At 31.4% G+C, this 24,200-nt stretch overlaps 1 protein-coding gene and 1 long non-coding RNA gene across 4 annotated transcripts in view; one reads left to right on the top strand and one right to left on the bottom strand.

The window, feature by feature from the left end:
* The window catches only part of LOC143196134 (uncharacterized), a 110,620-nt gene extending 87,621 nt beyond the window's left edge, over positions 1 to 22,999 (top strand). For all 3 annotated transcript variants that reach the window (XM_076403753.1, XM_076403752.1, XM_076403751.1), the window contains one exon: positions 21,857 to 22,999. In XM_076403753.1, the coding sequence (XP_076259868.1) occupies positions 21,857 to 22,060 (204 nt within the window). In that variant the 3' untranslated portion in view covers positions 22,061 to 22,999. The remainder of the gene's footprint in view (positions 1 to 21,856) is intronic.
* LOC143196136 (uncharacterized) lies at positions 7,889 to 8,917 on the bottom strand. The gene is made up of 3 exons (XR_013005675.1): positions 8,790 to 8,917; positions 8,007 to 8,722; positions 7,889 to 7,947 (listed from the first exon to the last, which is right to left on the bottom strand). It is a non-coding gene; the product is annotated as an uncharacterized LOC143196136 (long non-coding RNA).
* Positions 23,000 to 24,200: the final 1,201 nt, after the last annotated feature.

The raw sequence follows: 24,200 nt of genomic DNA, 5'->3' as shown, positions 1-24,200 counted from the left end.
AGATGAAGCATGTAGAATTAATGTCACTGTCATAGATGTCCGGAAAGGAATAATATTCTGCGTTAATTTGCTTCAGGCCCCACATATTTATTCTTATTATTGGAAATCGGGTTGGATTTGTGTAAGAGGTGGGTAGGTGCACATTGTGATTAAACGGTTAAATACCAGTCTTATGCTTGGGATGGTTTCTGCTTACTGTGCTAATTCGTAAACAATATCTTTACCTTCTTGAATGTGTTAGATTGAATTACCATATATGGAATTTAATTTTTAAACGTACTGCTTCCATAACCTTTGTAACTATATTAAAAGATTCATCACAATATACTCCAACAGCACTAATATTAGTTAATTTATTAAATCATTAAAAAAAGGTTGCAGATTGGCCACTGCCAATTTGTTCAATCCCTTCTAATGGATCGAGCTCTGTGCCTGAATTGTGAGGAACCAGCGTCAATTTTAAGGAATACATAGGAAAGGTCTATTAGGCACAAAATAAATAGCACAATTGTTAACAGACATCATTGTTGAACTCCTTTATAGTATAGAAACCAACATATCTTGGAGAACTTTATTTATAAAATGGGTTTAATTTTATACTATGAGTGATATAAAGGTTTTTTAATTTTTATAAAATAAAAACAAAATTAGTAGATGAAGCGTAGATAATTTTGTAAATTTACTTATTTTTAGCAATATTTTACAAAGAAATGCAGCGTTAACATTGTTCAATTATTTTATGAGAGTTGAAAATATTCTTAGAATATCACATGATGTTTCTAGTTTAAAAAGAAACTAGGTCCTTGGTAGATAAAATAAGCTTATGAGATAACAAATAATCTAAAGCCGCTGAATAATTAAAATTAAAGACCAGTCTGTAATTGACATTAATCTAAATGGTGATATACCAGTCAGTAAATCGAAGTCATCATTATCATCAGTCCATAGTTGGCGCTCTAGAGAGTGTTTAATTCTTAACCAATACGTTGCTGTTTGTGCCCCTAGGACGTCTTCCCCAATTCTCAATACTGTTAGTTATTGACCATAACCGTTCTAGCCTCAGACAGTGTTAGCTCGCTTTCTATGATGTTGATACATTTCTCTATAAAAGTTTGTTAGGACTTCGTTCATCCTTCATTGAACAAATGTTTAAACCATTGTACTTGCGTCTATGGAATTGTTACTCAACCGGGCATTCATTGTCGCATCTTAGACGAATAGTTTCTGGGTACATTTTGCTCGAATACATTAGTTTCTCACCAAATAAAACGTAAACGTACTGACAAAAGCTACGATTTGTACGCGAAAGAAATTAAATTAAAATTCTCTATTCAAATCTTCCAAATATTATAGTTTTTGACTTTAAATATGATCAATTGTTTGTGTTTTACATATTTTACAAAAGTGAGCTCGCGTGGCACCCACTTTGCACAGAGCTCTCTCATACACAAATATTTGTGAATGATATGATGTACACGTTCAGTTGATATCTTTAGAGTGTTTGCTATTTCATTGAATTTAAATTTACGGTCATTCAAAATAATTTTGTAGATTTTTTAAATGTTTTCGTCGGTAACAATCTCTTTTGGGCCTCCACTGCGTTCACCGTCTTCGGTGCTCATTTCACCACGTCTAAACTTAGCATACCAATCCTTGATGGTTATTTTTTTAGGGGCAGTGTCCAGGGACATTTTGCTTCTATTGTTTTTTTCCCTTCAAAAAGCAATCAACACGCGAAATTCCTTTTTATCCATTTTTTTTACAATAACGAAAGTTGCTTCACTCAAAATGCTGTAATTCACAAATTAATAATTTGACATCTGTCAAATTTTTACACGCATTTTCTGAGGGTTAGGGCGATCTAAAAACATATGGATTTAATTCTAGCAGGGCCATCTATGTGTCAGGACGGGGACTTTAGACAATTTAGAACAATCCTTAGGTGAGAACAAATTTTCTTTTTTATTTTTCTTCAGCAGACATTAAATTAAGTCAATATTGTGATTACGAAATCCAAATATCTTGTAAGCAAAGAAAACAAACAATTCTTGTTATCCTAGAATTTTATTAATCTATGCTTGGATGAAATTTTCACATATGTCGGGTTTTCTTTCGCAGCTGTATATATATACCTTCCGATAAAAAGGGCACATTAATTTGTTTTCTTATTTACTATTATATTATTTATTAATTATATTAATTCTTAATCGTTTTTTATCTAAATTTGCCATCGTTTTACAGCAAACGGTAACAAACAAACACTAATTTAATTTCAGCGAATACTATCATTTATTTTATTTCAAAAAACTTTAAAAAAGTCGTTATTCCCAACGAGATTTGATCCTAGTACGTTATTGTCGGCAAACTAAAATCTTAGACTGTACGCCTACCCGCTAGGTTTGTTTATATATTTTGTATCATTGATCTGACGGCGAATCCTAGTTTCTGGTTTGGGTGTTTTTCGTTTTATTGGAATATATTTATTTGTAGCGCCTATTACACAAAATATTAGGAATAAAAATCCTTCCTCAATATGAACTTTAACCATGCCAAATCACGCCTTCAGGTGCCCCAGTTTTTTTTCAAAAGGGGATTCTTCGCTAAGCCGATTAATACAGAGATCATACCGTAATGTCAAAGTATAATTCATCGCATAAATATAAGAATAGAAAGGGAACTATTTGGAGTAGATCTCCTTTTACCAATTAATACTGGCTTACAAGCAATGTTCGACTGGCGCCGAGTAACAACGGCGCCAGAGCTGACGCGTCCGATATATCCCCCAGGTCTTGGACCGGCCTTTGAAGGTCGTTTCTTAGCCCGGCGCGGTGACGTAAGGCGACCCTGAGTATGCCGTTGGTTGTTTCAAAACAACAACCCAGAAAAATAACAAAAAAAAACCTGCACACATACACACAGAGAGCACAACACAAACGCGTCCTAGTTTCAGATTGTTACATGGCAACATTGTAGTGTTCACCTAGCATTAACAAGAAAAAGCGTTTTTTTTTAATTGATTGCTCAACTGGATGCAATTTGCTACTAGGATATGATGAAACGTCCATATTCAAATGTCGTGATACAGTAGCTGGTAACTACGTGAAGAACATGAACTAGAATGGCGCGGTTGTTATCCGTTTCTGTTGTTATGTTACCATTTTTTAATAATTAGAAACGCTGTCCATAGCACATTTATAATTTCAACTTTCTGTGTTTGTGTGGAGCAAAGAAAACATTTTATTATTTATTTTAAGTGCACTGATGAAATAAAAGTGTGCGATAATTTCAGTTTGGAAAAATCCTCTTGACCTTTCTGTGACTAAGTGGGGTATTCCAGATAGTCCTAGAAAATATATTACTGAACCCATTTTTAAACCAATAATTTAATTTAGTTGGAATTTGCGACGAAAAACTGAATTTAACTACGTGGGGTCAATTCATTTCCTGCACGGCCTGCGGCGTATCGAAATCCTACGCGCACAATGCAAGTCTCATCGTTAGACATTAGAGAATATTCATGTGTTCGTTTCGTGAAAAGTAATGACCGAGCTAAATGACTATCTTTTTACAAAATCCGGCACAGGAACTTGCATTCCCAACATTTTAAACAGAAAATAAAATAGCGATAATTTTCACAAAACTGTAACAGCTGCAATAGATTTATTTCTTGCGAACAGCAACGTCACGATTCAAGAAAATCCTGCTAGAGGGATTGAACGTTATGCAAATCGAAGATGCAGCTATTGTGTCAGATCACGGGATAGAAATACTAAAATATCGTGCAGTACGTGTAAAAACCCATTTGTAAAGTTGCCGAGATGAAACTAAAACATTTTTATATCCTGGCTATAAAAATATAGATTTAAACGCAAATTATAATTTAATATCAAAATGAAAATATTTCTTAACAATAAACAAACTGCTCAAATCTTTAGAATTTTATTTTATAACTTTGCAAGAAGTCATGCATAATTTACATAAGTTATTGATGTGTTACAGTAGGGTATCATGGTTACCCCACACGGTCTGAAACGTACTTTTTGTAGCGCGATTCCGGAAAGGTTAAGGGGTTAGATGTAAAAATATGAAAAGATGGTTTTTCAGATTTCTGGACTAGAAAACCTATAGAATGAAGTTAGGGACTATGCCAGAAGATATTTCAATTTACTCAGCTTGGTTGAAAATTTAGTTGCAGCTTGTTGAGTTTTATGTATTATTTTAATATATAAACAAAATAAAAAAACTGATATCTGAATGGGATTATAAATAGAATTCATCTAAATTTCATATACATTCAATTGTATCAGGTTGGCTGTATGCAATATTGATAATACGGCAAAGAGCTCTATTGGCAGTGAATTTAGCTTAGATATTTGATGGTTTTTAGATATTTGAAAATATTCATATTCATGAAAGACATTTTATGATATATACATATTTTTTATTTGATTATTTATGGAGGACAATGGTTACCACAACTGGCTTGGCAGTAGACATTTCACATTATTCAATGTATTAGAGCAAAATTTTTTTTAGGGGTTTTATTTCAAAAAGAACTGTATGGGCATTTTCTGTAAGTGTAACATATGTATCCAATTTCCAAACTCTCAACAATCTGCCCCTGGCAATAAGTGTTGTTTTATGATTTCCGTTTTACAATATAACTATACTGACATGTAGAAGAACGTGTCAGTAAGTGATCTGCTGTTCAAACTTATAATCTAAATCTTATTTTAGAAACTATTATTAATTTAAATTATTTTAAAGTCTATCCTAACTTATTCTCTTAATCAGTTCGTATGGTAGTATGCGTTTGAGCCTACGCACTTCACTGTCATCGCGCACATTTAACTGTTTATAGAGTACATTGAGATGCAGGCAACAGTCTTTCAGAGTACTCTGAACTAACACTTTGAATCACATTCGTTATGGGTTCTAAGGGGATATCGCAATAATTAATTCGTTGGAGACGTAATAGGAGGCATCGACGATGGCTCGGAACACTTTATTCTGGAACATCTGAAGGATAGCTATGATAGACTAGCTAGTAGTACCATAGCTCTAGCGTCAACACATAACAAGAAGTTCATTTAATTCGAACACACCTAGAAATGCAATGTCTTATTGTAATGCAAATTATTATATATACTAAATCGTCATGCATTTAAGAGCAATCAAAAGGATCATCGAAATTGTTGTTGCTACCTACTACCTGCTACTGACCACTCGTTCTACTGAACTAGCCTTGCTAAAATTTAGAAAAAAATATTTGATTAATTCTAGGTACAAGTTTTTATTTGAAGAATGAGTCTGTTTATTCTGTTGGTAAAGTATCATTTATTTGTTAACAGTAGAACTACAAATATTGACGCTTTTTTAATATTTCATCAGAAATTATCAAATGAGTATATTAATTCATGAATTCTTACGTCTCATCAATACTATTTTAAGTAAGAGGAAGCATACCCAATATTAGAAGAAGTTAAGGCAAGTGTATTAAGGTTAATTATATACTATATATTGAAAATGTTAAATAAACTAAACTAACTGTTAAATCTGTGTTTTATCTACATAAAATAATGGATTTTCATTTCGTGTCATCGAGTTATTCTAAATTACGTTTTGCTGTTTAATTTTAAGAAATTTGTTATCCGAAGTCCGCCAAATACTTTCAAGCTTTTTAAAGAAAATTATAGCGATGTTGTAACCGAATAAAAAGGTTATAGTAAATATCTACCGACGCAACAACAAATGGAATAAACTGAATCAATTGAATATATAGAACAACATATTGTTGAATATATTTGCTCTAGAAATAGCAAGTAAGAGGTGTAATTATCCTTATGCATAATAATGCTCTGACAAACTTTGTAAGAGTTGTGAAGGATCTACTATCGCAGATCGAGTGGGAAAGGTTTTCTGGTTATTACTCGTTCAAATTGATACAACATGGCTGGCACACGGTTTCGAAATGTTAAAGATGTACGAAAATTGATATCGTTCTTTTGACGATGCATCCCTATGTTGCCAGAAAGATGAGAAAAAGCTGTAGAAAATGATAAAAACATGTTTATTACTCTTTTCAAACAATTCCTTTTAATCTAAAGAATTCAGAATATGTGCATTCTCATATAATCCATGTAATATCAAATAATAAATGAAAATTATCGCAATGGATACATTTGGTGATGATACTACGATACTTTTCATTTGAGATGGATGATTAGAAAAATACATCAATATAAATAACTGGACTCCTTTTCATATTTAATTAAACTATACGTATAATGATGACCATGCAAAATACTATCGCCTCATATTATGTTGGGTTGTATCTAGATATAGAACTCCACTGTAACGAGTATATTGAAAATATGAAACAGATTTGGGTTAATAATTGGGAAATCTGTATATAATAAGTTGCTGCCTCGTAAGAAAGTATTTAAACCTTTATGGATGTACAGAAGTAAATTTCTTAAATTGCCTTTCAGAAAACCAAGAAAGTCAAGCAGAGGTATGAGGGGTAGTAAGTATTGCAAGCCTTGACAGAGAAGGGAATCAAATTTGATCTTCTGTAGTATTGGTGAAGCGCAACTAATGCAATTATTTCTTCTAGATAAATACCTTGTTTCAAGTGTAAAAACGTAATCGGTAACGTCTAGTAACCATACATTTACATTAATACTTTTTAAAAGATCGGTTAGATTATTACTGTAAATAATAAGACTTCGTTTATACAAGCAGAAGCTATTTTTCATCAAGATTTTACCCCGATTAAAAGAACACCTTAGGAATTGTTTCAGCATCTATATAGATCGTTAGATCTGTAGACTACGGTATTTGGTTTGATATAAAATATTAAAGCCTAATGAATCATCACAGCGTTTGAACATCGTCTAATAATCTTGGAAATATTCAAATGTATTCACCGAACATTGTTTCTTTGTTGATTGATTAATCGACTATCTCTTAGAAATTGATCGATTCTGTTAGAAATGTAAAAAAAAGTTAATAAAAATTTAAAATGAAATGAAAAGAGGTGGCTAAGTTACAGAAAATACTTCTAATGATATGTCTTGTGTAACCATTTTTTTTTTCAATATTAACACAACTAAATATCGAGAACTTATTAAAGACTCGTATAATGCTAAGGCTGATAAATAAATAAATTGGAGGTCTGACGGCTTTCTATCAAATACTGTTGCAAAAATAACACATTATAGTTTATCGTTAAATAATTCAACAATGACAGATGCAAATCGAACCGTAGAAATGCCACAATAACGAGCAAAGGTCATTTTTCGTAGCGACGACAAGAAGTCGATGCAAATGTTGGAACAGAACTGTTAAATTAATCATTTCTGATCGCCATGCAAGGTGGCATGTGGATCACGCGCCGCGTATTTACGTACATTGTTTACAAATAACCGAAACAAACCGCATGCTAAAACGCCGCAAGAGGTGAAACTAATAAATTCAAAAATTGATCTAGATTCCTCGATGAAATCGAGAATGGTCTGGTTTTACTTGACATCGAGAAAAAGTATTTTTACGCATGTATATGTGTATCGCACAAGAACAACAATTACCTCGTTTGATCGGTGTGAAAAATCGATTTACTGATTGATATTGTGTCATTTTTTAATTGAAATCTTAATAATAACCAAATAATTAATTACTCACAAAGTAATAATTAAGTTAATATAATAAAGTCTCACACTTATGATATTTTTGTAACACACATTGATTTAAACGAAGCAAATTTCTTCTATTTTTTACTATTTAGATTGTAGTGAGGTATTGTCATGAACCTATAGTCTATCCAAAGAAGTTTTGTACATACGTCATCTAAATTTGTGTCGTCAAAATGTCTCAATGTTGCCGTATCAATTATTTAGACTTCTAGGCGACTTCTTTGTGGTTGTATTCCCTGGAGGCCTAATCCACCTAATTAACAATTTTATATTCAAGAAATATACTTTACTTTCATTAGAGAGCATATTTACCTTTTACGCTTAGTGCCTGTGTCCTTCGGTACAGTGGTTCCTTTTAGACACATTTTGATATCACTATATCTCTCCTTAGTTTGTTCTGTTAATACCTCTATACAACTCCATCATTTGTCAATTTCTTCTTCAATGAATATGATCGAGTTTATCCAAACCGAAGGTGTTATTAACCATTCCTGTTTCCTGCATGAAGTACTATATATCTGCAATTAATTATTAATAATTCTTATGACTAATAAAACCTAATCAATTTTTATTCCAACGTTTATCTTTTTCCATTAATTTTTATTGTCATAACACTATATTTATTATCATCTTGTCATGAGTATTGATCCCTTTCTGAAGTATCCATGTCTCATCTAAATACATAACTTGAAATGATAAGTTTTCGTTCCTTTTATTATAAAATTAAAATATGAAAAAGAATACAATTTCTAAAAGCGATATCCCGAAGTTCTATTAGACCTCTTCGATACTTTTCAGACTAACAGTTTCCTCTGAAATAATCCTATTAAATTATGTTTGTATTGAAAAACCACTCATTATTTTTATAAATATTATATATTTAATCTCTGATAGAGCTAACATCAAGCTGATCTTACTTCGTCACCCGCTTCGTATGAGGACTGTGTTTTTTTTTGGTGAAATCAAGATTATATTTTTAATTTTTTGAAATATTTCAGTGACCATATCCATACTGAGATTCTGTGCAGCTGCAACAAGTTTAAAAATAATTTCAATAAAAATCGCAGCAAATTAATATTTAACACCTTTTTTTACCTCTCTAACGAATATTAGTTTTAAGAGGGCTCCATTATCTCGTTCCTGTTTAAAGTAACTGATTAGAGACGCAATATGTTCTGTCTGGCTTCGGAATTTTCAATCAAAGTGATAATAAGCAGCGATTTGAAATCTATCACAACAAGCAAAAATTAACAATTATTAAACATTACTAAAATAACATTTGCCGGTTTATAACGTCTTATCACTATTGTTTTGAATAATTTTGGGTGCATTTGACATCCGTCCGAATTTATCAGGAATCATTTTGTCCATTTAAAACTGGAATAAAATGAGAAAGAAAATATTGTCTGATTCTATAACAAATTTACAAATTGCGGCAGTCAATTTATTAAATATCTTGATAACGTAATGATCAAATTTATATCTTCTTTTATTCCTATATATCTTTACTATTAATTATTTTTTATTATTAAAACTTGTCTCCTAGACAAACCATTAACATACTGCTAACATTTTTATAATTTACACACTATTGTCTCTATGTCTATCACTGTTCTTATACCTTCACATAAGTTTCCAGGGTTTAGTCATCTTCAGTACGCGAATAAAGTGTCGTCCATGCAGTAGCTGAAGCGCCTCTAGGTTTTCATGGATGTGCAGCCGTACCTCGTATTTCCCAACAAACCTTTTAATTTCTTCCTTGACTGTAGGAACTCAGGTTACGATGCAAATGTTCATGGCGTACATACCAAGGTGTGTCCATTGCGATACACAACAACTTGTCCTCGAATACTTTAATTTTATTTATATTGCTACCTCGAGTACAGCCCCATAGCTCTATATCATATAGCCATATTGGTTTCAGTATCTTATCGTGAATTGGTATTTTGGATTTTCTTCCAATGAGCCAATATAGCTGTTTATATTTTAATTCGAGTTCAGTTCATTTCTTTTTAACATGCACCTTCCACTTTAATTCGACATCAGTCCTGTCTAAATATTTAACACTATTGGCATATGGTACTATAATACCATTCAATTTCAGGACTGATGGATTGTTTAGTTTATTGTTAGTAAAATTAATATGAACAGATTTTAGCTCATTTAATATTATTTTCCATTGTTTGGTTCAAAGTGGCAGTCAACAAATCTTCATCTAAAAAAGGACGAAATATTGGAAAATTCAACTTACTAGCTCCAAATCTGTCCACGTTAATTTTTCATTGCGGCGAAATAATAAAAACTTAATTATATCACTCAATGGATGCCCGATTCCTCAAGAAGAATCAGCTAAATCCCTTGGAATCCATCTTGACGGTAGATTAAATTGGAAACATTATGTTAGACAAAAGGCAAAACACATTAGAACCAAAATAAATCAATTATACTTGTTAGTCGGAAGATACTCTCAACTTGATCTAGTTAAAGGGTTGCACTAAAAATTCAAATCAACTAGTCATACAATGCTGTCAAAACAAGGTTCTTCGATTGATTACCAATGCTAATGCACGATGACCTGGAAATCAAATGGATTTGTGAAGTTATCCAAGATTTCGCCTTGAAACATAAAAGAATATTACTAAATCATACTAACGTGGAAACAATATAATTATTGTACAGCGCGCAGGATGTCAGGAGATTGAAGGGAACCAAACTATACGAACTTATATGAAGTGTAAACTATAGCTGTAAGTTATTATAATTTTATAATTGAGGAATACATATTGATGTATTTTCTCGCACTCGTCTTGCTTGTGAATTAATCCAAGTACAAATGAAAAGTAATAATAAATTAATTTTAAATTAAGATTGTACTAAGCGTATCTAATAAAGATGTTATAATACAAAATTGTTTGGTTCAGTTTATTAGTTCATCGATAGCTTTTTAGTCTAATTAGTCTCTTTATGAATGCTTGTTGGTTTTTGCTCATCGATAACTGTGCTGTATCATCCACAAATATAGTTATCGTAACTCCATCGAGTTTTGATACGTCACTAGTAAAAAGCAGAAAGAGGATAGGTCCCAGCACGCTGGCTTGAGGCACTCATGCTTGTATTTCTTTGGTTCATAATATTTTTTTTTGTGTCTAATTCAAGAGTCTGTTGGAGATCTACGATGTTAGTATCTCTACATATTGCTTTAGCAACATTTCTTAAAATTTATATATCAAGCCCTATTGCCAAACTTTTTTGAATGCTTATGTTATATCTAGGAAATCTGCAGAGCATATTTGTTTTACTTCCAAAGAACGCTCATTGATATCCGTTATTCGATGGTTGGTTGTTTGATTGAATTTGGCCCAGCTGGTAGTTCGATTTGTGTTCAAATAGACATACATCGTTAATATCGTTTTGTATCGCCGTTTAATCAGTCGCCTCTTCTCTCCTTAAATAAAATAGTTTTTCCAAGTAAATATAGTTTTTGTCTTTAAAAATCTTTCCCATTTTATAACTAGCACACTCGGTATGATTCCAGAGAGTTCATAAAGCTGTTCTCGTTTGAATTCATTCATTTAACCGGAATCAAGGAATAGAATAATAATCGTGCGGCAGTTGCTCAAATCATTTTTTGGTGTAGTTAAATGGAGTTCGGGTAAAAGTATCGCAGCCGAAACTTAAGTTACAATATGTGGATTGAAGCTGTTCAAAGAGGAAATGTTGTGTTTATTACACCTATAGTGACTCGATTAAATCGTAGCATTAATATTTCGTTTAATAGGTGATGAATAAAGTCTTTAAGCTTATATAACCTTGGCGGAATTATTTATTCTACAGTTGAAGCTCTAACAAGTTTCCATTTATTTCTAATAATGTTAAATGTTTTAACTTAATAAAAAGAGTATATACATATGATGTAATTCGCATTGTATCATTTTCTTACTTCTTTGTTCCAACCAACCATACGATAATGAATTATGTTTTGTTTTGTCTTGAATTTAACGCTATACCGGCTATGGATCACTTTTCACGACCGCTTATAATCATATAACAATGTTTTGGTTGTGGTTTCGACAATACTTTCTCTTCTGAAACATTTTAATATGGATGTCAATTAAATATTTTGGGTTACATTACATGTTATTGTTATAATTTGATCTGGATTTTATTTTTTTAAAGTTATTATTATAGTTCAATTTTTATTCCAAGCAGTTTAAGCGTTCTGAAATTGTTTGATAATTAACATTTTATAAAAAACATTTTCAATTTCTTGATTCAATAAATAATTTTATACGAGTATGTTTTAAAGTTTTTAAAAGTATTATAAACCGTTTACCATATTTATACTTTAAATTCTTTTAATACTTTAAATTTAATTATTTGGTTCTAATAATTCTAATTGTTCTTCTTTTTTTATTATTTATAATACGCAAATTTCTTTTATTTCAGTAAATATTATTCAATGCCAACTATAATCTTCATTTGTCATTTTTTTGTAGTTTTAATGTAGTAAAAATATTGTATATGTTTCAAATCAATCAAATTTCTTATTTCTTGTCTTTTCTTCTTATTAAGTTTGATTAAAATATGTCAAAAAGAGTCAAATGTCAATGAAGCAATTACAAGTTCTTCTAACAAGTTCGTGTTGTTTGGTTCGCTTCAATCTTCTGATATCCTGTGTGCAGTCCAGTAGCTGTATTGCCGTTGTAATATCTGCTGTAATCCACGTTGCTGTGATTTGGCAACACTATTTTATGTTTTAAGGCGAAATCTTGGTTCACTTCGTATATCCATTTTATTTCGAAGGTATCGTACAACTTTTTTCGGACTTTGTTTTGGGTAAGTTGGATTACTAGTTGGTTTGAGGTTTTAGTGCAACAAGGCTGGTTAAGACCAGATTTCTTTTGGGATGTCGTCTCTAAGTTTGTAGGGACTACTAATTATTCAAATTGATTGCTGAGGACTGTGGTTCGGTGTTCACATTTAGCAATAAGCCCGGTTGAGCCTGGTTGGTAAGAAGGTGACTTTAAAATATTAAAATAAATCCCATAAATGTGTAGTAATTCTGAATAATATAAAGGAAACTTTTGACTTATTTTTATGTGCATATATGTAATTATCTTATTGTTTTCAAATCTAAACTCACTTTGTCACGAGTTAAAAATCATATTTTAGTTAATAGTACTTGGCGCTAAGTAGATACTATAAATTTACTAATTTTGTTTAATTTATTATATATTTGATTAGTATTTTTTCGGAGATATTTCGTAAAAGGAATATGCACTATTATTCAGGTTATGAAATTGGAGTTGAATAACCTTATAATGAAAAAAGCATCATCATAAACAGGGCGATTTATAAACGAAATGACGAATAGCTTATGAGATATGTGTAGGACATTGACGGAAATGTTTCTAAAACTGACATAAAAAGTTTATAGTCTTGACAATACTTTCTCTAGAAGTGGTAGTAATAATACTAATAATAGACAATAAAATTAGCTTGCCTGAGGAGAAATATTTTAACAACAATAGAATAATTGTCACTGGTATCTGATGATTTTCTATTTTGTTTTTCTTATAATGAAACTCATTTAGTAAAACTGATGCTGTGTTTTTTGCTTGTGAACATTTCTTTGAGATATGAATATTTGATGATACTATTGTAGACTATGGTTATAGAGAATAAGTTACCGAATTTAATATGCTAAAAGAATTGTAATTTTTAGGATTTCTTGCTCTCACTAAACTATTTATTTATGTTACATTGCAAATAGTTCACTGTAATGCCCTACACATTAAGTAAATTGATTCTGATTATCGCTATCTTGATGTCATCACGTATATTCTTTATAAACTCCACGAACAGACTGAAATCCAATTGCTCCAAAGAACTATTGATAATTTTTAATTTAAAAAAGCATTTATTCATAAGAATCAATACAATATATGTTAATCAAAATATTTTTCTTAATCTTATACACAATTTTCACATATTTCTAATAACTGTGTGCCAGCCGAACCATGCTCTATCGACCTGAACAAGTAGTAATCAGAAGGCAATTACGCTAGGTGCTGAAGAACTTTGAGTAGCAACAGTATACACTTCACATCTCTTGGAAAATGTGGCCGAGCCTTATTGTGCTTGTCATTATACATGCCTTTATTATGTTCTTATATTATTTGCAATAATAAAAATAAAAAGATTGAAATCGGGAAATCTGCCATGAATGTTTGCCAGAGAGTTAATAAGATCCGGATTTAGATATATCACAACTGATGTATTAGAAGAAAGATCTTCCAGTTCAAATAAAAGTCTGATTGATCCTAATCACAAGGTACACCTTGTTGATGCCAGCTATATACTAACAGAACGTTGTGAATGCACTGATGACTAGCTAGGGACAGTAAATTATAATAGTCGTATATAAGTCAATAAGTCACAATTACATTTCAGAATTACTGAAAATGCAGTTGATAGGATTAGAGTGCAACGAATGAAACGCACACGTCAGTGCACGCAGTGTGCAAACAACCGCAGACGCAGTGCTCCTGCGATTCAGGAACGAGCAGCATTCTATCACAACTCGAAAATAGGCTAGTTAGTCAACGACAATTCATGAAATGACAAACGATTGTCAATATTTTAAGAGATTATAATAAAGCGGATTAGTCAACGACAATTCATGAAATGACAAACGATTGTCAATATTTTAAGAGATTATAATAAAGCGGTAAATCCATTCTGTTATGTTGTGCCAGTGGAAAAGTAAAAAGGAAAATTTCCAAAATTAGGCCACTTACCATCGGATCTATTACGTTCATTAGTTTCTGGTATGGAAAATAGTTCTAATCACTTCTTAGTCAATATTTACAAGTACAATCAATCGATTTTTCAAATGACGTCCTTTGGCGCAACGCATTTTGTACAGGACAATTCAAGTCGAATTATCCACTTTCAAGTTATAATAACATAAAGTTTTGTGGCAACATTCACATTCAGATGTCAGAAATTTAGTGAGAAAAGTTCATTCAGAAAAGATCAGTCATAAATTGCATATAAAGGGACACATTTTTCACTTATTAGGATCGCCGTTGCTACAATCAAATGCAGATAATCAATTTTACAAATTTATTTTATGGGCAATCCAAATTCCGAAATTGAAAGGCGTGCTCACAATTCAGCAATAAAACGAACTATCGTCTAAGAACTATAAACTTTTCTTTATCAAAACAACGATTTTCAATGATTATGTTCAAAATATTATTTGATCGGATAGGTTTTGGATACCATATAATTTTCTTATGTCAGATACATTTGTAAATCCTCTAAAAATAATTATGGTGTTATTTATTGATAATTACGGTTTTAATTAGTCTGAATTATTAAGATATATGTTTCATTTAAATTCTGTATTTATGCATGATACGGTCATATTTCGAACACAGATCATTACACGTTCGAAAGGATTAGTTTAAACGAGACGTAACTACCCAAGCGGGCCAATTGAATAATAATTGCATGAAAGAGTAAAAACTAGAACGCGTAATATGACTTAATGGACTTGATCATCAGCTTTCGCGGAACCAAAATCCAACCAGCCGGATTAGAACCTGTTAAAATCTCGACTGGAAGTTGTGAAGAAGAAGGAAACAATTGTTACACAATGTATTAGACCTATATATTAATTTCAATGGATTTATGACAGATGGTGTTACTGAGTATTAAATCGCACCAAGTAAGTTTTTCTGCGAAAGAAAACTGCGACTGAAGGTCATCCAATGCAGTGTAAAGTAATGGGTAACCATTATCCATCGATTTCAAGAAAAAGAGTTTTCCTAAGAGCTAAAAAATTAAAGACTGAGTATATGAGGGCACTGCTCGATGATGATCCCTGTAGAGCACAAGAATACAAGCAGAATTGTTGGGAGTAAGACAATAAATCATTTCCAATCGGTTGAAGTACATTTTAATGGTACAAAAGCTTGGATAGTTTGTGCCTTATCAATTGAAACTAAGAGACATTGAAAGGCGTTTAGTCATGCGCGAAATGCTGATTCAAAAGCAAAATCAGAAAGGTTTTTTGCATCGTATTATTAATGATAATCAAAAGTGGATTCATTATAATAATGCAAAGCGAGAATATCATGGGGACTACCTGGTTATGCATCAACATCAAGCTGTCGAAGGTTAATAAAACCATCAATTGGCATGGCTATTCGCTATAATTGATGCGTTTATGACGATTACTGAGCGAAAAACGACCGGAATACGAGCAAAGGCACACTAATGTTATTCTTCAGCACGGCAACGCTCGACTTCATGTTACAAAACCGATGAAAACATACCCCATACGCCATATTTTTCAGACCTTGTTTCAGTACTTATGAGAATAGCAAGAAATAGGTCGATTCGTGGATAATCTCGAAATATATCTTTTTCGAGATGGAATCTGTAAATTGCCTGAAAGATGAGAGAAAGTAGCAGCTATCGATGGATAATGCTTTGAATAAAATACATTGCACCGATTTTTCACAAAAAAGCTTCTAATAAAAATCCTTCAAAACTACTTTAAAAGCTTAATACTGTTGTCTCTTTTCAGACCGGTTAACAGGTCAATTGAAAAATCCCCAGCCTGACACATAGATGGCGTTACTAGAATTAAATCCATATGTTTTTTAGTTAGCCATAACCCTCCAAAGATGCGTTTATAAATTTGACAGCTGTCGGATCATTAGTTTGTGAATTATAGCATTTTGAGTGAAGCAACTTTTGTTATTGTGAAAAAAAAACGGATAAAAGGAATTTCGCATGTTGATAAAATATTGCTTTTTGAAGGAAAATATATAATTGAAGCAAAAACTTGGTTTGATGCCGACTTTCCGGACACTGCCCCAGGAAATTCAAGCATCAAGGATTGGTATGTTAAATTTAGACGTGGTGAAATGAGCACAGAAGACTGCGTTCCAAAAGGGTTGTTACTAACGGAAACATTAAAAAATCCACAAAATTATTTCGAATGGCCGTAAATTGAAATTGAATGAAATAGCAGACACTCTAAAGTTATCAACTGAACGTGTACATCATATTATTCACGAATATTTGGATATGAGACAGCTCAGTGCAAAGTGGGTGCCGTGCCAGCTCACTTTTAACCAAAAACAACGAGGAATTGATGATTCAGACCAGTGTTTGCAGATGATCAAGCGTAATTAACCCGAGTTTTTGCGTCGATATGTGACAATGGATGAAACGGGGCTCCATCATTTCACTCCGAAATCCAATCGACAGTCATCCGATTGGGCTGTATACGATGAACCCACTACAAAGCGTGGGAAAACGCAACAGTCGGTTGGCAAGGTTATGGCATGTGTATTTTGGGATGCACATGGAATAATTTTCATTGACTACCTTGAAAAAGGAAGGACCATCAACAGCGACTATTACATAGCGTTATTGGACCGTTTGAAGGACGAAATCATCGAAAACGGTCGCATTTGAAGAAAAAGTCAGCGAAAACGATGGCAAAAATCCATGAATTGGGGTTCGAATTGCTTCCACATCCAACGTATACTTCAGATCTGGCCCCCAGTGACTATTTCCTATTCTCAGATCCCAAAAGAATGTTCGCTGGGAAGAAATGTTCGTCGAATGAAGAGGTAATGGACGAAACTGAGGCCTATTTTGAAGCAGAGGACAAATCGTATTACAAAAATGGTATCGAAAAATTGGAGCTATAATCAGTGCATCACCCTTGAAGGGAATCATGTTGAATAAAAAAAAAATTGCCAAAATATGTGTCTCGCTATGGTAGGCCGGGGACTTTTCAATTGACCTGTTATTACGAATCGATATAAAATTGAAACATTCTTGTTATTTTTATGAGCTGGGTACGAATTAGATATCGAGCGATCTGCTGCTGGCTTAATACCAAATAAGTAATAAAATGTTCGTGCAATAATACTGTTAAATGCTACTGGTCAATCGACAATCACTCCGGATTACCTTTCTCAATATATCTCAGGAATTTGTGTTCCCGTTAATGGATTTTCCTATCAGATTTTCTGGGTCAATCTGAGACCTGCTGACCCACGAGGTTACGAAACGTCGTTCAGTTTCAGGAGAAAGCGTTCTTCAGAATCCATAATTTATAAAGAAAAACATAGTTATTTTCCTGTTTTGGGATTTAATGCGTTTTTAGTCGAGTGACATTAATTAATACAAAGTAAATAATATTTAAATTACGTTCAATAAAATAGTGTGTTAAAAATCAGTGAATATACATTTTCTTTTTGCAGCTTTCACAAAAAATGGGTTAATTATTTACCATTAACACCTCTTGTGATTACAACAAACGTAATAACGTTCGGAACATGTGCAAATATAATGTAATTTTGATAATATATATATATATATATATATATATATATATATATATATATATATATATATTCCTTCTATATTAACCATACATAACACTTTAAGTAGTGTTTTGTACGATTCATTGAATTATGAGGAAATTAAACTTTCTAGCTATAAAAATTAGCATTACAATCATTTTCAGACAATTGTTAATTATACCTTTCTTGGTTATGTAATTAGATAATACCCTAATATTTGTTTGTAAATTAATATATTTATTAAGGGACATGTCTATCCTTTCGGAATTTTTTTTCCACATTTTTTATTGAGTTAATTTTTAAGTCAATGGAATTATATGGAGATTTTTCATACATCAACGTTGACATTTAAAAATATTGTTCAATAATAATAAAACTATAAATGTATGGAAATTAAACAATTTTCAAATTACTTCTTTGGTCCTCGGCATTAGAAAATGGGAAATTGTCGTCGTAATGTAAAGAAAATAGGTATTGAGGGAGCTCGGTGAATTACTGGTAAGCTCGCTAACGAGGTTATGATTAGGATTTAATTGGAACATACTATATACACAGTATGTGTTGAAAGAATTCGGAATAATAAGTCTACTCTTGGTGCTCCTGACACCTTGGCCAAGCTTCAAGTTCCCTCTCTATTTATGAGCTTAAGACTCTTATTCTCCTCAATATATACAGTAACTTTTCTTGCAATTATCTAGGAACCAGGATATTAGTTGCTAGATATACTTGTTTCGAAAGGGCGAAGAAGATTCCTGTTTTATGGATTACGCATTGCTCTTAATACGAATCGAGTCCAAAGAGCACTAATAATTCTTCTTAGAGAGATGGGCAGACATTCAGGACTCTCTTTGATACCGTCAATATTCCAATATACTGGAGCCAATGTACTTGAAATAGAGATAGATATAGGTAAACAGATCTAACTTGTAGTTTGTACGGAATTGTTATAAGTAAGTGTATTTTCTATTTATTATGCAATTGGTTATATAAACTATTAGCATTATGACTGGAGTAGTCAATTTCCGAGGCCGTAAAAGAGACTAACAAATTATTTTTATAAAAAAGTGTTGGAGGAGTAAAACACAGCCTTGGAAGAAGAATTATATATGTAATTATGAAGTATGGTGCCGGGGGACAACACTGTAATAAATAAAATATATGGAGCATATTATTATGATTTTGTTTAGTATCGAGTTTTCTTGGAAATATTTCTAATAATTAAAATTTTCAAAAGGAATAATTAAATCAAATTTTTTCATCAATTAAATTAATTATAAAATTAAAGTCGTGCCTTTAGTTACTGTCTAAACTCATCTAGAGTTTAAAAAATATATTTTTAGATTGGGCGCAGAAGACTTATTTAATTGAATTACATTTATTTATATATACGTTTAATACTAATTCTTATTGATGTTACTTATTAGTTTTATTGAGATTGAATTTAATGTGATGAAAGAATTAACAATTTTTCTTTGCTGCTACGATGAACATTCTGCATGAACTGTATGAGGGTAGAGTTATTCCGCCCTGAAGATTTCAGAGAATTCATCCACCAAGTCATCGGTCATCAACGGATCTATGCGGCAGAGCTACTGAAAATATAACTACCAGGAATCTGTGAATCCACGCATAATGACATATACACAACTTGTTTTATTCCATTTCCAACATCGACCCAACCTTATAGTAGTACTTAAAGTTAAATTTATACAGTGGTATTTAAAAAAATGCTTTTGTATATGAACGAAATGACGTTAAATACGTCACCAGGTCAAAACAACACGTTTGTTTATCATGACATTGACCTCTAAAAGACTTTCACTTTTCTTTGAATTATGTTGGTCGAGGTATGCATAATGGTGCATTTTCAATAACATGTTATATTTACAACAGTAACAGAAAAATCGACAATAATTTTCAAAAATGTAGATAATCCAACAAGAATTTAGTTTTGGAAAATCGGGGAACTCGCATAAGGATTTAAATTTGTAATGTTGCCAGTTCTTGAAAATTAGAAGTGCATTTGAAGAATATAATAATATAAATAGAATAAATTATCTTGAATTCACAAATTAACATACTATTTCTGTTGAGACTCAAGTTAATTATAAGGATAAGTTAATTTTTGGTACATTTTTCATTTTATACAATATAAAAAATGTAATATGAAGAACCTTTTATAAACATCTTTCATTTTAAAATAATATGTATTCTGGAATTCGAAAATTAACCTAAAATCTCACTTGAAACTCAAGTTAAAATTTAACTAAGTTTATTGCCTATTATTGTAAGTTTATATATTATATCTAAGTTATTTAACCTTTTATAAAAGGTTTTCATTTTATGCTTCAACACTTGTAGCATCACGTTTACATTTTGTACTTGAGGAATTCTATTGGTTTTCTTTCTAAATATTACATAAATCTTTACTAGTCAATAAATGTAGTCTTTTCAAATTTCCACTACTTAAATTAGCTCGGGTTTCATCCAATATAGTATCCATAGGAACTTTAGTAGCTATTTTGTCTGTAATTATATTTCTATCTGATTTTAATAATGCTCACCTCTCATATTTTGATACATTCTTATGAATTCCTGGTCGATTATGCTCAAATTTAGAAGTGGTAATATTTTTACCAAAATAGGAACGTCCTACCTTGAAAATCTTATTAAATTTTAATGCTAAGAAATTACCGTATGATCAACAAGCTGTGATTTTGTTGAGATATAATCACATATAGGACATCGAGTCATATTTATGTATAATTTTACGGTTGCAGGGTCAGTTATGCCTAAAATATAATGAATTTGTTGTGGGATTAATCCATTTTGCATAATAAAAATAAAAATTGAATGGATACGCACCTGGAGGGAATATCTTCATAGTTAGTCGGTTCAAAATAAAAGTGTAATAGTGGCTATTTTGACAATATTCACAAATCGATGATTTATTTATAATAAATACTATAAATAATAATACTATAATAAATACTATAATACCAATATAATAATACCATTTATAATAAAAATGTGAACGGTACCATAACAACTAAACTGTAAACAACAAGATTTTTAATCTTACAAAACAGAGCTCCTATCAGTGCCAGGGTCAAATCCAAAATGGTTATAGTAGTTCATTGGAGTCTACCTATTGATTGCTTCCAAATGACAACGTAAAAAAATCAAACGGAAACTACCGAAGTTTATCGAATATTGGTTAGGATTCTCCAGAGATCCACTACTATTCAAAGTTTTTTCTACGTACGTCATCAATATATTTAATGTATTATCTGCAGCAATTTGTAAATTCGTTTTAAAATCAGACAATATATTCCTCCTCATTTTATCCTAGTTAAAAAGGGACACAATGCTGTCTGATTAGTTCGAATACGTAAATGAATGAGCTTGTCAAAGTCGTTCAGTTGTCAGACGTATGCAAAATTCTTGGAAGCAATAGTGACAAGAGGTTATAACTCTAACCTATAAACTATTGACGCTGTATAATTTACTGTAGTTTTTAGATGTACTATAATGTTAAAATGAATTATATTTGATAACATTTTTGTTCAATTATTTTATTTAGATTAGAATTTTTTTGTATGTCAAAGCCAAACTGAACTAAAACTCAGAGTTGATGCGGCAACATTGCCACGTTTTGATGTCAGAAATTTAAATGACGTATGTACAAAATAACTTTGAGCAGACTATATAATTGTTTACATTAACTGCATGTTTACATTAACTAACAATACTTTTCTTTTTTAGCCAGGAGGCAGACCAGAAGCTGACTTCACACTAGACGTGCCTCGGTCCGAACTTTTGTCCAAACGCCTAAAAGAAGATAAAAAATGGAGATTCCGCTGTCGCCTCTTAACATCATTCCTGGGATTGGTATTCTTCCTGCTCTCTGTAATGGCTGTCAGCATGATTTTGACCAGAGGCAAAAGAATGTTTGGTAGTATGGTATAAACGTAAAAATATAAATAAACATTACAAATATCAGATCTGTTTGCCAGAGTTATTTGTAGTAAATGATGATATGTTCAATTTTATTGTAACTTATTTTGTTAGAGCCAGAGGTCACTGCGAGCCAGTTGTATTAATCAATTTGACAGTTGCGGTTTCAGTTTTCAGTTATTTTCTATCCCTTGTTTTGAAAATGACAGAATTGTTTCACTAAATCTACTGTAATATCTATGTTAAACGTCAGATTGTATAGGAATTTTGACACACGTTATTTGAAGGTTAGAGTTACTAGGTTAGGAAATGACGTCATCTGTGATTCAGGCTCCGAACCTATTAAGTTTCACGGATCTGTATTTGGAATGTGGGGTGGTTTTATTTTTGGATTTTATTTAGAAAAATTGTACTTTTAAGAAAATGATTACTTCTTTTTCTAGTACAATAAATACGTAAGATAAGAAATGCCGTTTTAAATTTCTTGGTGGTTCTTGACTGTCAGATTTCTGTCAATTTTAGATATAATTATTGAATGGTGTCAAAATTGTTATTTTGACTGTCAACGGTGGGTTCAACGGTAAATTCAAAACGGGGTTTCTACTATTATTTAACCAAATAGAGAAATAAAAACTTAAATAAACGAAAAAATAAAAGTCCTGTAAGAATTTTGCTCAGTTATTCCGGTGTTTTTCGAAACTTTCACGAAGATTTGCAAAATTTGGGATTTTGTTATTTGTTTTGAAAGTGAAATTTCGAGATATTTATAAATAAAATATGATATGTGTTAAGATTGTTTTATCTGCCTACTTCCTGTTGTGATTTTAGAAACTAACGCGTGTGTTTGTGTTTGTTTGCGTGCATGTGACCAGTTATTTAATATTGTTAAGTATTTATTAGTCTATAATTTAAAGTTTCTGTAAAGTATTATCAATAAATGTATTTGCCATATTTGCCTTTTTAATGATTTCCCTTATTTGCATTGCCTTTACAATAATATACGTTTACTACATAAAATAGTTTATAGAAAGTGTATATAATTAATTAATTAGCGCCAACAAATAAGAATGTATATAATTTCTCAAGTCACTGAAAAATTCTAATTAACCAAATATATTAAAAATGTAATTGATTTATTAGCAATCTAAGAAGTACTTGATATTTCAATTAAATTATTAATCAATTCTGACGAAATGGTGAATGGAATGTAATTGTGCCATCTATACATGCTAACTCAGACTATTATGACTTGATGGAGTAGGTAACTGTAATTTGCACAGTTTTCTGTATTATTTATGAAACAATATTACTTCTACAGCAAATTATTAAGTTCTTTTTTAAGTGAACTTCAGCAATTTGTCATGTGTTATATCAATTTAATATTAGATATACTGATAATTAAATTTAAGTTCCCAAGATATTTAAAATTAGTCTGTTATTTGATTTATGCAATAAATTTACTTTCATTTAACAGTGCATTGGTTTTCCATTGTTTATTAGGCATTCATATAAAAATAATTGTAAGATTCATATGTTTAGTCATATAGAATGTCAAAATGAACTTTAGACAAAAGAGAACCAAAGATCTAGAGATATATCTTTTATTTATTTTATTGAATTAGTTAATGTTATTGTGATTAACTGATTATATAAAGTGGGCATAAAAGGGTTTAATATTAATGATTATTTATATTAACTTGAATATTTGCTTCTTAACGGGTCAATTGAAAAGCCTCCGTCCTGACACATAGATGGCGCTACTAAAAATAAGTCAACATGTCTTTTAGTTAGCCTTCAAAAGATGCGTGTATAAATTTGACAGCTGTCGGATCATTAGTTTGTGAATTATAGCATTTTGGGCTAAGAACTTCTGTTATTGTGAAAAAAATGGATAAAAAGGGAGTTTGCGTGTTGATAAAATATTGCTTTTTGAAAGGAAAAAAATACAGTTGAAGTAAAAACTTTGTTTGATGCCGAGTTTCCGGACACTGTCCTAGGAAAATTAACCATCAAGGATTGGTATGCTAAGTTTAGACGTGTTGAAATGAGCACCCAAGACGGTGGACGCAATAGATGCCCAAAAGAGGTTGTTACCGACGAAAACATTAAACAAAAAAACAAAATGATTTTGAATGACCGTAAATTGAAATTG

Source organism: Rhynchophorus ferrugineus, unplaced genomic scaffold, assembly GCF_030347505.1.
Source record: "Rhynchophorus ferrugineus isolate W39M unplaced genomic scaffold, kcgeb_rfMv2 rfM4, whole genome shotgun sequence".
NCBI classification, from domain to species: domain Eukaryota; kingdom Metazoa; phylum Arthropoda; class Insecta; order Coleoptera; family Curculionidae; genus Rhynchophorus; species Rhynchophorus ferrugineus.
Note: the sequence above shows the minus strand (reverse complement) of the source record. Positions and strands in the feature narration are given on the sequence as shown.